The following is a 12,408-nucleotide window of genomic DNA, read 5'->3' as shown; positions in this document are numbered from 1 at the left end:
TTTTAAACATTTTAAACATCTCAAGTATGCCACTTGTTATGCAGTTACGTTATGTTACATTTATGCTATAAACTATTTAAAGAGACACAGGACTAAAATATCTTCTGTAGTGTCTTCTGCTCTTTGCTGCCCTTGTTTTCATAGCAAAAAGCCTCTGAAATATTATAAGAAGGATCGGGAAAATATTTTTAACTTAGGTTATGACAACAGGAGGCTACACTAGATGAGGTTGTACAGTAGCAAGAGGGACTGTGGGGGGCTGTGGTGTGACAAAGTGCAAACCTTTCACTCACCCATCACTTTAACGAAATAGGCGTCTGCTTCAAAATTGTTCTTCAAAGCGTGGATGATCATGTCTTTGCCCTCGCCTCCACTCAGAACCAGCATGTCTAATATGCCCTGCAAATGAAGACAGGCACATCGATAAGGGGCAGTCACTGCAGTATATCTAGCCCTGGGTTAGCGAACAAAATATATGCATTGAAAACATTGGGATGTCACACATGTTCTGAGAAATAATAAATTCTCCATAGACGGCAGATTATAATAGGCTTTTGTACTATATTTAGATGCACATGCTGAGCACAAGTGGGAGTTGGAATGTGAAAGGTGCCAATGATATAATGACATGGCTTGTGTAGCGTTGTTTGTCTAATTAGTATGTATATCCATTCAACATGCAGTGATAGTGAAGTTGTGACACGTGCAGCAGTTTTTAGCTTGAAACCGGATTACAAAGCATTTCGATCACATTTCCTGTTCTTAGTGTAAATCTGGAATATTAAGCAGAGGAAAAAAGGCCCTGGAATGTTGACAGTACTGCATTAAACTTACCTTTTACCATGCGGTCAAACACTAGGCCAAGTTACAGGTCAGATTTGTGGAGAAATTACCCCACTCACAATAAAGTTCTTCAATGTATTTTTCAGCAATAAAAACACCTGTATTTGAGTGACAATAAATGTGTCTATCTTGCCTTCATACTGCGGAATATTACAGGCAAAGCTATAACATTTCCAGTGGTGAATCTTCCTCCAGAAAAGTTAAATAGAGACCCTTTAAGCCATTATTGACATCAGTGTTAAAATAGCTGAGGTGTAATCACATTTTCTGCATTGGACAAATCAAATATTTTTTATTTCTGTTCCATTGGCAGCTGGTTCTGAAATTGCTGATAAATTGCGGCTATTTTTAGTTGTTTTCCACCAATGAGAAGCTGTGCAGGATTAAAAAGACAAGCAAAGCCAATAGCTGATGAGGCAGAAAGCAGACAAAGATGATATGAGGTTAAAAGGTGAAAAGGATTACAAAAAGGCCATGGTGTTACTCACGTCTTCATAGATGTCAAAAAACGTTGCCATGACAGCATTTTGGATGGCCCCTAAATCTGATTGGTCCCAGTGGATGCGGAACATTCTTCCCACACTGCGGCAGCTGGCGTTGTTACAAGGCACATTCTCCAAAAGGAAGGCCTGCTGCCCACTGAAACAGACAAGAAAGGAGGACAAACCTGTTAGCTCCAAAACTCTATAATGAAATTCATACTGGGTTGGTTTAGAGTAATTCTTGAATTCAATCTCTTTTCAAGTTTGTTTATGTATTTACATAAAAGAACTTCAGCTGACCTAAATGCTTCACATGGAAGTCAATATTAAAGACAATACAAGCACATACACCACACACACCATGTATATGAAAAGTAACTAAGAGAGCATAAAATATAGAATAAAGCAAGGTTGCAAATGCCTTGGAGAAGAGGTGAGTTTTCAACTGCGTAAGAAAAACAGAATTTTTTTCTAATTTTGAGGCTGACAAAAATATTCTTGAATTCTTGGTGAAGACACTATTGTAAAAGACATTTGAAAACAGAGTTGATAATTGCTTTTTTTGAAATATTTTTTGGACAAAACCAAGACCAGAGAAAAATCACCTTGTATTTCCAGTCACAAATAAGACCCTGGGCTTGTGTTGTTCAGGTCAACCATGAAAGCAAAGCAATCCCCATTATCATCAGCAGACACAATCATAATGGTTCAAACAGAAATACTTTTTAACCTTATTTTGAAGCCGAACGTTCACTGTGCATTATGTTCAGTATTTGACAGTCAAATCGGTTGGCACTGTGATTGCACTTGTGTATGACTTCTCTAGGCTGTGTCAGACAAGTAGCAATTCACCTTTATGACAGTAGAGATGGATCCATAACAACTCCGGGACTCAATCCAGTTTTTTTTCCCACCACCTCCCTCAGTGCAACATTTTGTCTCTGCCTAGTCTTGCTTGCTATCGCACTTTGATTTTTCTGGGGAGATTGGATCTAACTCCGTCTTTGTCTCCGTCTTTCCACTTTCTGTACCTGTTCTCACATCTCAGTAGGAGCGGTCTAAAAATAGAAAAAATTGTCAAAGGCAGCTCTTGGTTTCTGAGATGAAGTGTGTGTAATATTTCTCGAAGCAGTTCAGTGCAAGCTTTGAGATTGATGGGTCATTGAAAATTGTGGAAAGATTGTACATTTAAAATAAAGATTGAAAATAATCAGTATTGTCACAATGTCATGAGACTACTCTGCATAAGATGAAAGCAGAAGGTAACAAAAGCTAAACACAATTAACAGTAGAGTAATATCTTCTCCTATCTGTTGTGACCATATGCCTAAAACAGTTTCCAGGAACAGCAAGTGTTGAACAAATTTGGGTACAAACTGTTTATGAATGTACATAGCCTCTATTAACTAAAATAATAATAAAAGCTGCAGTATTGTGTAGAAAGAAAATAATGTGAAACACCATCATTATAAACAAAGTCTTGAAACAGTGAATCAACCCAGACATAACCCAGACCTCTATATCATGTAGTCTGTAGTGTGATTGGGATTAACATGAAGGTTACATGTACTTGTGGAGCCATCAACAGAAGATCAGTACTTATCCAAATCTGTCAGTCAGCTAAACAACAAAATGTTAAATTTTCAGCTCACCTTATTTTAGTTGTTTCCTCAGCTTTGTATATTTAGTCAATAGTTGAATATAGTTGTTCTCAAAATTAGTTCCACAACAGATTTCTAAAACTGTGGCAAAAACTTCTTGAGGCATCAGTACATGAAAACAAAAACAAATGAGACATCTTTGTTCAATGTGATCTTTCAAGTTGTTTGCTGAAAAATATCCCACTTTTTAATTAAAGTTGTGTAATACTTAATACTGTGGCTTGCCTGTATTAAATGAACAATGAAAAACATTGTTTGGTGAGTCAGGGCATGACAAATTCCATTTGATTTTATCTGCAGGCAGCAAAATTAACAAGCGTAAAATGATCACCCTAAATTAATAATCAAAGCTGGAATACATTTAGTATAATCAGGTGATGATGATTTATCAGCAGCACCCAACTGCGTCTGATAAATACACTTTTTATGGTAGCGTTTCAAAAAGTTGTTTTTATATATATCAGATGACACTTGGCACGATAAACAGTGAGTAACTTCAAATATCAGTTGTGTTATTGAAGAGTCAAATGCTAATTTTGAAGGCGAGATCTGAAATCAGCTGCCAAGATGACAAGCATCTGGGTTTTAAAGAGGGATAAATACAGGAAAGAGATGAGCTGTAATTAATTCCTAAAGAGGACACATGACGCTCCAGGCAAACCGATTCAAACAGTGTGTATTGCGATGGCAGTGTTGCATACACGTTCAGTGGTGTTACTATGTGGGTAGGAGGGGCAGGTCAGTGCTGGGGGCTCCTACTGGATTAACTGTCTTTGGCTGTGGTTATATGTATACTGGCTGTAAATTTGGGTAAAGGTCATGTTGTGTAATCTATCAATACTCAGGCTCCTTCATTCTCATTCCAGCATAAAGAAACATGCCCGGCCACAGCATTAAGAACCGATAGTGTATAATATGTGTATAAACAGTTTAGCCAGCTATGTCATGCTCATTAGCCTGGTTAAGATGATTACACTATTGAGTGATCACTGTATTATGATCAGGCGATTCATGATGTTACATTTTCCATATCTGGACTTGGTAATGTGGATGATGCTATAGATGTGCCTTATTTACTCTATTATAAATAATTAATCAACTAACACTATGTTTATAATATGATGTAGTGGTCTAAATATGCTCTTATCAATACAAATATAATCCTATCAAGGAACAATTTCCCTACATTTATTATAGTTTGTTTTTTGTTTTTTTTGCAGTAATCATCAATGTAATGTATTCCCATAATGTCTTCTGGGGTAGTGTTCACTCAGTAATGCTCAGTTTGTTTTCACATTCATTATGCTAATTTAATAGTAAAAGGCGTATAATGTGAATGTTTATTAGATCAGTCTTAAAAAAAAAAGAAAAAAGTTTGTTCTCCCATTGCAAGGAAATGAGTGGGATGAGAGGAATGAAATAAATGCATTCCTGCTAATCTATACAGGTTTACATGATTTAATCCCAAAACTTTTTACACTAAGATAGTTTTAAAGTTCCCAGCTGAACTTGAGGAGCCATGTGGATTGTTATTCAGACTGTGTGTCCTTTCTGGGCTTTTGTACATCAAAGACGATCTGTGCACCGCCGCAGGGAGGATGATGGCAGCATTGAACCCAAGGTCGTGGGGTGGATCTCTAACACACACAGACAAACAGACACCCAGTGCACTTATAGAGAACTAAAAGGAAGTCCTATTTCAAATCCTTTGTTTAACTGCAAGTTGACACTCCAATGATACAAAACATCTCTGCCCCATGTGGTTTGGGAGATTGTTTTCAATAATATGACTTAGCAGGTGCCGCAACATAGACGATTTGCCCTGAACAAAATTATTCTAGCAATATAAAATCACAAAATGATAAGATATAAAAACATGTTTTATTTGAACTGTGGCGCAGAGTATTTTAGATACAATTGCATTTGATGGTAACTAATCTGCAAACTGCAATTTGTGTGTTTTAAAGCAAAAAGAAACTCAGAAATTGAAGTGGTTTTGAAAGGCAACGACATGTAGTTATATAAAAGTGACTTGCATCTTCTACATATTTTATCAATGAAAAATAATGTCTCGTGGATTTTATGAAGGAGATATTGAATAATATTTTGATATAGTTTTTTTGAAAACATTATTATACAACAAGTAAACTGCAAGCCTCCAATGACTTTTTAAAATTCCACGTATCTGTTTTAAATTAATTCTTCAAATATTTTCCTAAGATGCCCCAGTGTCTGTGTGCTCATGTGTCATTCAGAATTTGTCCACAGTGCATTAGATGTGTCTTTTTAAACAGACTGAGAAATCAAATAGAAATAGAAAAGCAATTTGGCTGTTTATTATTTTTCCAAAAGTGAAAAGTGATTATTTATCAATTTGTGGGACTTGCTTGTAGCATTGTAATATTAATATATATTCATATCAGTTACAAGCCAAATATCGGACAGGAAAAATACTTGTAATCAGGGCCTACAGTGTGGCTGGTGACTGTAAATCCTAATTCTTCTCATTCATAACATTATTTTCATTTCTAAATTCCAAACAATATTCATCCATTTCCTAGTGAACGTTTTATAACATGCTCACAGAAAAAAAACAAAAAACAAAAGCAGAATCTATATAAAAACCTACACTTTCTACTTCAGTAATTACATGTTCTTAACAAATGGTACCTCTTCACCAACAGCCCGTGTGTGACAGTTGGTGCCTGGGGGCCTCCATCAGCGTATGAAGGTGGTCTAGTGCTGACGTATGTATTATCCTGTGATTGTGTATGTTGCCTGTAGGGAGTCTGTCCATAGCTGCCTGCTTTACCCAACTGTTCTCTAATTGGCCTCTAGAGGGGCTGAGCAGCTGACCACGCCGCTGACCCCTCCCTGCCTCCGACTGCCTGCTGCTACCTGTCCACCTTTAGCATTCTCTCCATCGACACTCCCTCTGGCCTTTCCTCTATTCTTTTGGATTCTTTGTTCTTCTCCTATGTTTTTGCCGTACACAAGAGAAGCAGAGTTCTGAAAAGCCTCTTGCCATGTGGTATTTTCTCAGAACAAGTAGTAGAGAGGCATTTGATGGAGCCCCTTTCACTTGTGATGATGAAAGTGGCAAACTCTGCACTGATTCCTTGACAAAAATGACCTATGCTTTTCTCACAGCCGCCCCGTCCTTCATCACAAGGAGGTGCACTAATCAAAATGTCTATTACTTTGATTCTATTACCCACAAGCTGCGGATACATACCAACACACTTGAGCCTTTTAATTGGATTGGAATTTATGATTTTTTCATGCGTACAGGAGCAACGGCCCTTTGTCATTGTAATTCACCAGTGGTGGGATTTTCAAACACATTGTTTTCTCCACTTGCAGCCACACCTGCTTGTCAATGCCTCATCTCTTCTGATCTCAGAAGCTCTGGAGGAAATTGTTGTTGTGTTCTTACGCAAAACACTTCACCCTCATTGCCTAGTAAAATATGATGTGAGCATGAGTGTTGGTGATGGTGGTAGGGGCTGACTGAACAGATTAGCAGCCTTGCTTCCGTCAGTCTACACCAGCTTACTAGCACCAAGTGTGGAGTAAATGAATAATGCAATGTAAAGTGCTTTTGGTACTTTGAAAGGAGCTATATAATCCAATGCATTATTATTACTATTATTTTTAAGAGACATGAATGTCTACCTCAAAATTTTTCTACAACAAATGACTTCCATTCCTCAAAGATTGGTCAAAAATATTGTTTGTTTTCATCATCTTCATTGAAATATTTAGGGATGCCAAATGTGACCAATTGCAAACTGTGATGTTTCTGCACAGTAATAGCAACACAAAAAATGTACATTGACAGAAAATGGGACATGTCTTTCCCATGGACTCAATAGAATTCCAGATTGTAGCCATAGAGTTTTACATGAAGTAAAGGGGGGGAAAAAAAGCTAAAAAAAATCTGCCCCCAAAGACCTTCTAAACACAGCAGCTCCAACAGATTTTGACATGGTACAATCCAATCCAAAGCATGTGAATCATTACCACTATCTCATCTGGTGGTCCTTATATTCACAATTCAAGTCTATTCAAAGCTGAAACACAGGTGGAACATTCACGTGCTAATTCAAATGCATTGAACCATATGGATCAAAAGGTAGAGAACCACTTCCTGAGATGTTATCTGTCAAATGGCCATGACACAATTATAATGCTTTGTATGAGTTTTATTAAGAGTAATGTAGTTCCCATGCTTCCCTTATACATGGAAAAGAAAAGTTATTTGTTACACATCAATCCTGCATGCCATATGTGAATAGTGACTTAATATGTCATCTAATTTTGCCAATACAAGAAATCACTTTCCATTAAGAAAGTACAACCATCTTAGCTGTGATAGACTTGGGAGCCACTGGGGGAGATTTGAGCGACAGACAAAGAGTGGGACGGACGTGGACTAAAGGTGAGTGAAGGGCTGAGAGGCCAGAGCCATGTAGATGAAGACAGACAGACAGTGATGTGTTGTCAGCAGCACCCCGAGGCGCTGTGCTTTTCTCATTCAGAGCGGTCTCCAGCTCCACGTACACGCACTATCAAAGTCACACCACATCCTTTGGTGACATTAGTCATAGACACAGCCCGCCCGCCGTCACTCACTCTTTCATCATGCCATTGTGTCTCGGGCTGCCTTTGTCCTCTACCTCCCCAACAATGCCTTTTTTGTTGCAAAATTTGGTGTTCTAATATAACAATATACAAATTAATTCTTAGGACTGATTTGGGAAAAAATATCTATTTGTGATTTTTCAGACAAGCATTGCGATTGTGATTAGATTTGCAATTTTACTTTTATTAATAACAGAATTATTTTCCAAGTTCACATTTTAAACACATCTAGAAGAACTGCAAAAAAAAAAAAAAAAAAAAAAAACGAAAAATGAACTGACAAACTAAAACAAGACTCACCTTTCAGAACATGTTTACAGATCTAACCTACATGGTTAGCAGTTTTCATGCAGAATAACATAATAAGACATACATACATACAACAAATTCATCCATTGCAATTTGAGATTAGATTGTGATTAATCTTGCAGCCCTACTTTACAGTAACAATGGGGGCAAACTTATTTTTTATCCAGCATTCACCCAAGGAGCCCAAGCACATGGAGTTTAATGGCTGTGGACATTGAACAAGAAAACAAAAAAATAGTTGAAATAAAGTGATGAAGCATTGTGTGGAGGTGGACAGAATTCCCCATCTGTCAGCACAAAAGTGCAAGCTGTGTCTTCAAAATCGCTTTGGATAGGATTTTCTCCCACTACAAGTGCTAGAAGTTCTAGTGGAACAGCAGAACTTACTGGGAATCAAGAGATTATTGCATGGCGCTGTATTAACAGAAAAAAAGATCCACATGCCATTATTATCTACTGTGATATATGACCCCACACAGGTAGACATGGTTGAGAGACTGCCGCAGCTGTGCTGCTTGTTAAATCTAAGCCTTATGTAACCAAATAAAAGCCATTTTATCAAATGCACACCTGGTTTTCTCTGCTACAGATTGTGACTGTTGCTGTATCCTTTCATTGTAGTTGGCTGGATTACATGGACAATCTCTTTCTGAAACAACATGAGGTGTAACACAGTTGATTTGCCAAACAGCAGTTCATCTGTTTGAAAGAGCTTAGGGAAAAACATATGATAATGTGAAATAAGTGGAAATATGATGCCATGTCAAATTCCCCCATAGCATAGTGCCTCCAATCTGGAGATGCATTTATGAGCACGCTGATAACTTAAAAGGAACAGATGTGCTTTGAAACCCGACACACACAAACACACCTCCGCACAGCGATCTAATACTATTCATCGCCATGCTGCACACCAGGATATGTCATAATGACATTCTTTCAAACTAATCATCAAATGGCAAACCCACTCTTTTGCTATTACTGAACAGCTCCCTGGAAAGCAGGGTACATTCTTTACTTAGAATGTCATTCGAGGCCAGCACAGCCTCCCGCCAACTGAGCTGTACGGTGCAAACAAAATATTGCACAGGACTAAAAAGGAAGATGTCTAGTGTTACTCCACTTTCCAGACAGCATTAGCAACAAAACCCAGAGACAAATACAGCTGGGCTACAACACTCTGAGAGGATGGATTTTAAATGGCATTGCCTAGCAACAGCCGCCTCAGCGCTGGCAGCTGCCTGGTCGGGGTGCATACTGATAGATGGAGACACACATGCACAAACATTCACGACACTAAAACTTAATGTGGTGGAACTCATCAAAGAATCAGCAAGGTAAAAAGCACTGGGATCCACACAAGTTGTGACTATAACCGATGAGCTGTACAGTATGTAAGCGCGGCACAGATGGAGAGCTAACAAAGTCTTCTACCAAGAACTTACATGAATTAACCTTTTTCTATTTTTTGACAATTAATGTTTATGATTCTCTATCTCTCCAGAGGCTACTGATTTTATTGTTGTTTTGTTGTCTTTACATAACAATCTACTTCAAAAAGTAATGAATTAGCACATTTGACCTCTGATAAATAATAATTTTGCAGATCAAAATGCTTCAATCACAACTAGCTTAAAAGCCAAAAGTGTTGTTTTCAAACATGAGTATTGGAAGTCTATGAAAGCACATTTACTTCTTACATAGTCCCACTTTGTATGTAATTGGTCAACGTTGTCAGTCAATAACACAACCTGGCCTCCATGGATTGCTGAATCAATGTGCCGGTGACATGTGGAGCAGGGCAGATAACAGAGAGGAGGACACAGAGGATGTGGGCACATTCATGCAGAGGTGAACTCCATTTGGCTGTGTCCGTCAGACCCTCGTTGACCTACAGCTCGCAGCCTTTTCACCACCACAGTGTGAACAGACACTGCTCTTGTATCCACTAGACGTGTCACATCTCCCTACAGCCCGTTTCCCCACTCCCTTGTTCTGTCATGCCCAAAATGTGCCTTTCAAAAGTCACCAAATGTGCCTCTTTTATCGCTGGTAGTAACAAGCTGGGGTTAAGTGTCACAAAAAATGCCTATATGAATTACATTTACTACTACATTTTTTGTTTTTTTTTCAACTTCTATACAGTATGCATTAGAAACGGTGCTGAAATTTGCTTGTAAATGTCTATGTGGAAATGAATGGACCGCAAAAGGGCAAAAAATATCTTGTACTGTTTTTTGGGAGATCACATGGCAGATCTGTTTCATTTTATTATTCATCAGCACTTTTTTGGGGACTTTTAATATAGTTTCAACAGACTATATACTTGATATTCTAATTTGAATCAACTCCAAAACCACAACTGCGATATTATCCATGTTTTGTCCATTAATCTCTCACCTCTACTTGCCTTCATGTCCAGGTGTTAAAACTGCACTTAGGTTGCACCATTTCCATACGTGACCTCATTCTAGTCCAGAAATAGCAGTCCCTTTGCCACATACTGCTACATGCATGGTTACACGGGGCACGTTTCCCTGCCTCCACAGTGAGACACACAGTGGAGGGTGGGGGATGACATTTAGCCCATTCCTCGTGCGATAGGGGGCTCTTCTAAACCGGGGCTGGACCGATTCGACATCAAACACTCAGAGCCTACAGGATGCTCAGTGTCCCTCGGGGCGGCAGATGAATAAAATGTGCACGTGTCCGTCTCTCCTACCTGAGCGGACAGATTGCTCGGACCTCCTGCCCGCTGCACTGTCAGACAATACAGGAAAAAATAGGATCATGGTTGAAGCAATCTAATAGCTGCAAGACATACAGTAGAAAACAAGAATATATGGATGCAATAAAATCCTTATTTAAAGTTGTAGCCTGCAAATTCACCAGCATGATTCCATGTAAATAGAAAGTTAAAACTATACTTACCAACATTCAAGGAGATAGATAAGTTTTATGCCATACTGTGTAATATAGTTCTTATATATTATAGCCAAAGGTAGAACATTTAAATGGAAACAAGCAGGAGTAATTCCTCCTCCAGGCCAAAGAGTCAGGGTGGTGCAAGTCAGCTGACGGCAACATTTTTAAATTTTTTTAGTGCAATAAAAATATCCAAAATGAAAACAGAGTCCTTTTATTTAAGTCTAGTTTTTGCTAAAAAGCTACACGGTGGGGCTTTAATTTTCCTTTGTCGAGAAGGAGGGTCTATTATTCAGTTTCTCTTTCCCTGAATGTCTGTCAGTCTGCTTGTCCTTTATTGACAGATGCGTGTTTTTATTGTAACTGTTCCAAATGGTTAAATCAACAATTTTGTAAAGCCCAGTTGCTGCTGTAATTTTGGGGTATAAAAATGTTTTATGAATGTACATCTATGCTAAGTATTTGAGATTAGATTCTGCGATAATTTCAATGATACATCATGTTGAGGCTAAGAAGAACATTTGGGGGCATTCAGTGTACAGAGTTTATTGGAGTAGTTTTAGTAGTATCAAGACTTTTACATCAGAATGCTTTTAGAGACTGCTGCTTTGTTCCTGTTGACGTCATTACAACGCTAATTAATTTTAAAAAGCATTTAAGGCTGGGACTTTTACAAGGGCACGCTCTTCGGATGCTGTCGATTCTATTTTGGGATAAAAAGGCTAAACCTGGTTTCTGATGTGGAAAGTTTGCTTTATTTACTGAACAGATAGAGTAGATCACATCTCCAGATGAGACAAAAATAACGACTAAAGAGTTTTGATTTAGGCCACAACACGAGCAGCTATTCGACCAAAATACCAAGCTTAAAAACTACAGTCTGGGAGATTTTCTTTCAATCCTAAAATCCTAATTAAACCTTACCGATGTAATTGCCAGCACAAACAATATTCTGCTAATACCATCTCCTCTGCAATACATATATATATATATACACACACACACAAACCTTTATGCTCAATGCTCTAGAGATTTCTAAAACCTTAATAAGAAAGATTTAATTAATTTGCAGGCTAAATGGGTAAGCCGAGAAGGGGCTATTATCCTTGTGCTAAAGCAATTGTGGGTTTCCTTGGGAGGGAGCATCTCTGGTGACATTTAAGGAAGGCTTTGATGTACAAACGGGAGAAAAATGAAAGTGGTAGAGAAACCATGTGCAGGGATGTGCACATTGCTCTTCCATGATCTTCAATGCAAAGAATGCTCAGGCAGGTGGCTAGTCAGTCCATGGTCTGGAAGGGAATCTGGAATAAAGATCTGTCAATTTAGACTTATGTCAAAAATCAGCAGTGGTGAGTGGAAAATGAAATGTTGCAGCCAAAGTGTTCTACTAATGCTACGTTCAAACCTTGGCATCAAAATTGTGTTAAACTAGCTGGACACCTCTAGTTAGCCGTCTATATTTGGATGCCTTTTGCATTTGAGGACGTTGATGCTGGGGACACACAGAAACATAACATGCTACCAAAGCATTGGACTAGCCT

The 12,408-nt window shown here is 38.3% G+C and overlaps 1 protein-coding gene across 1 annotated transcript in view; it reads right to left on the bottom strand.

Annotated features, from left to right (window-relative positions):
- Positions 1-12,408, bottom strand: part of itfg1 (integrin alpha FG-GAP repeat containing 1) — a 114,005-nt gene that overhangs the window by 51,380 nt on the left and 50,217 nt on the right. The window contains exons 11-12 of the mRNA XM_033988909.2: positions 1,332-1,482; positions 294-399 (exon numbers count right to left, since the gene is read on the bottom strand). Coding sequence (XP_033844800.1) covers positions 294-399; positions 1,332-1,482 — 257 coding nt within the window. The remainder of the gene's footprint in view (positions 1-293; positions 400-1,331; positions 1,483-12,408) is intronic.

This window comes from Periophthalmus magnuspinnatus, chromosome 3, assembly GCF_009829125.3.
Source record: "Periophthalmus magnuspinnatus isolate fPerMag1 chromosome 3, fPerMag1.2.pri, whole genome shotgun sequence".
In the NCBI taxonomy this organism is placed as follows: Eukaryota; Metazoa; Chordata; class Actinopteri; order Gobiiformes; family Gobiidae; genus Periophthalmus; species Periophthalmus magnuspinnatus.
The sequence above is the reverse complement of the archived record's forward strand: the minus strand, read 5'-3'. Positions and strand labels throughout refer to the sequence as shown.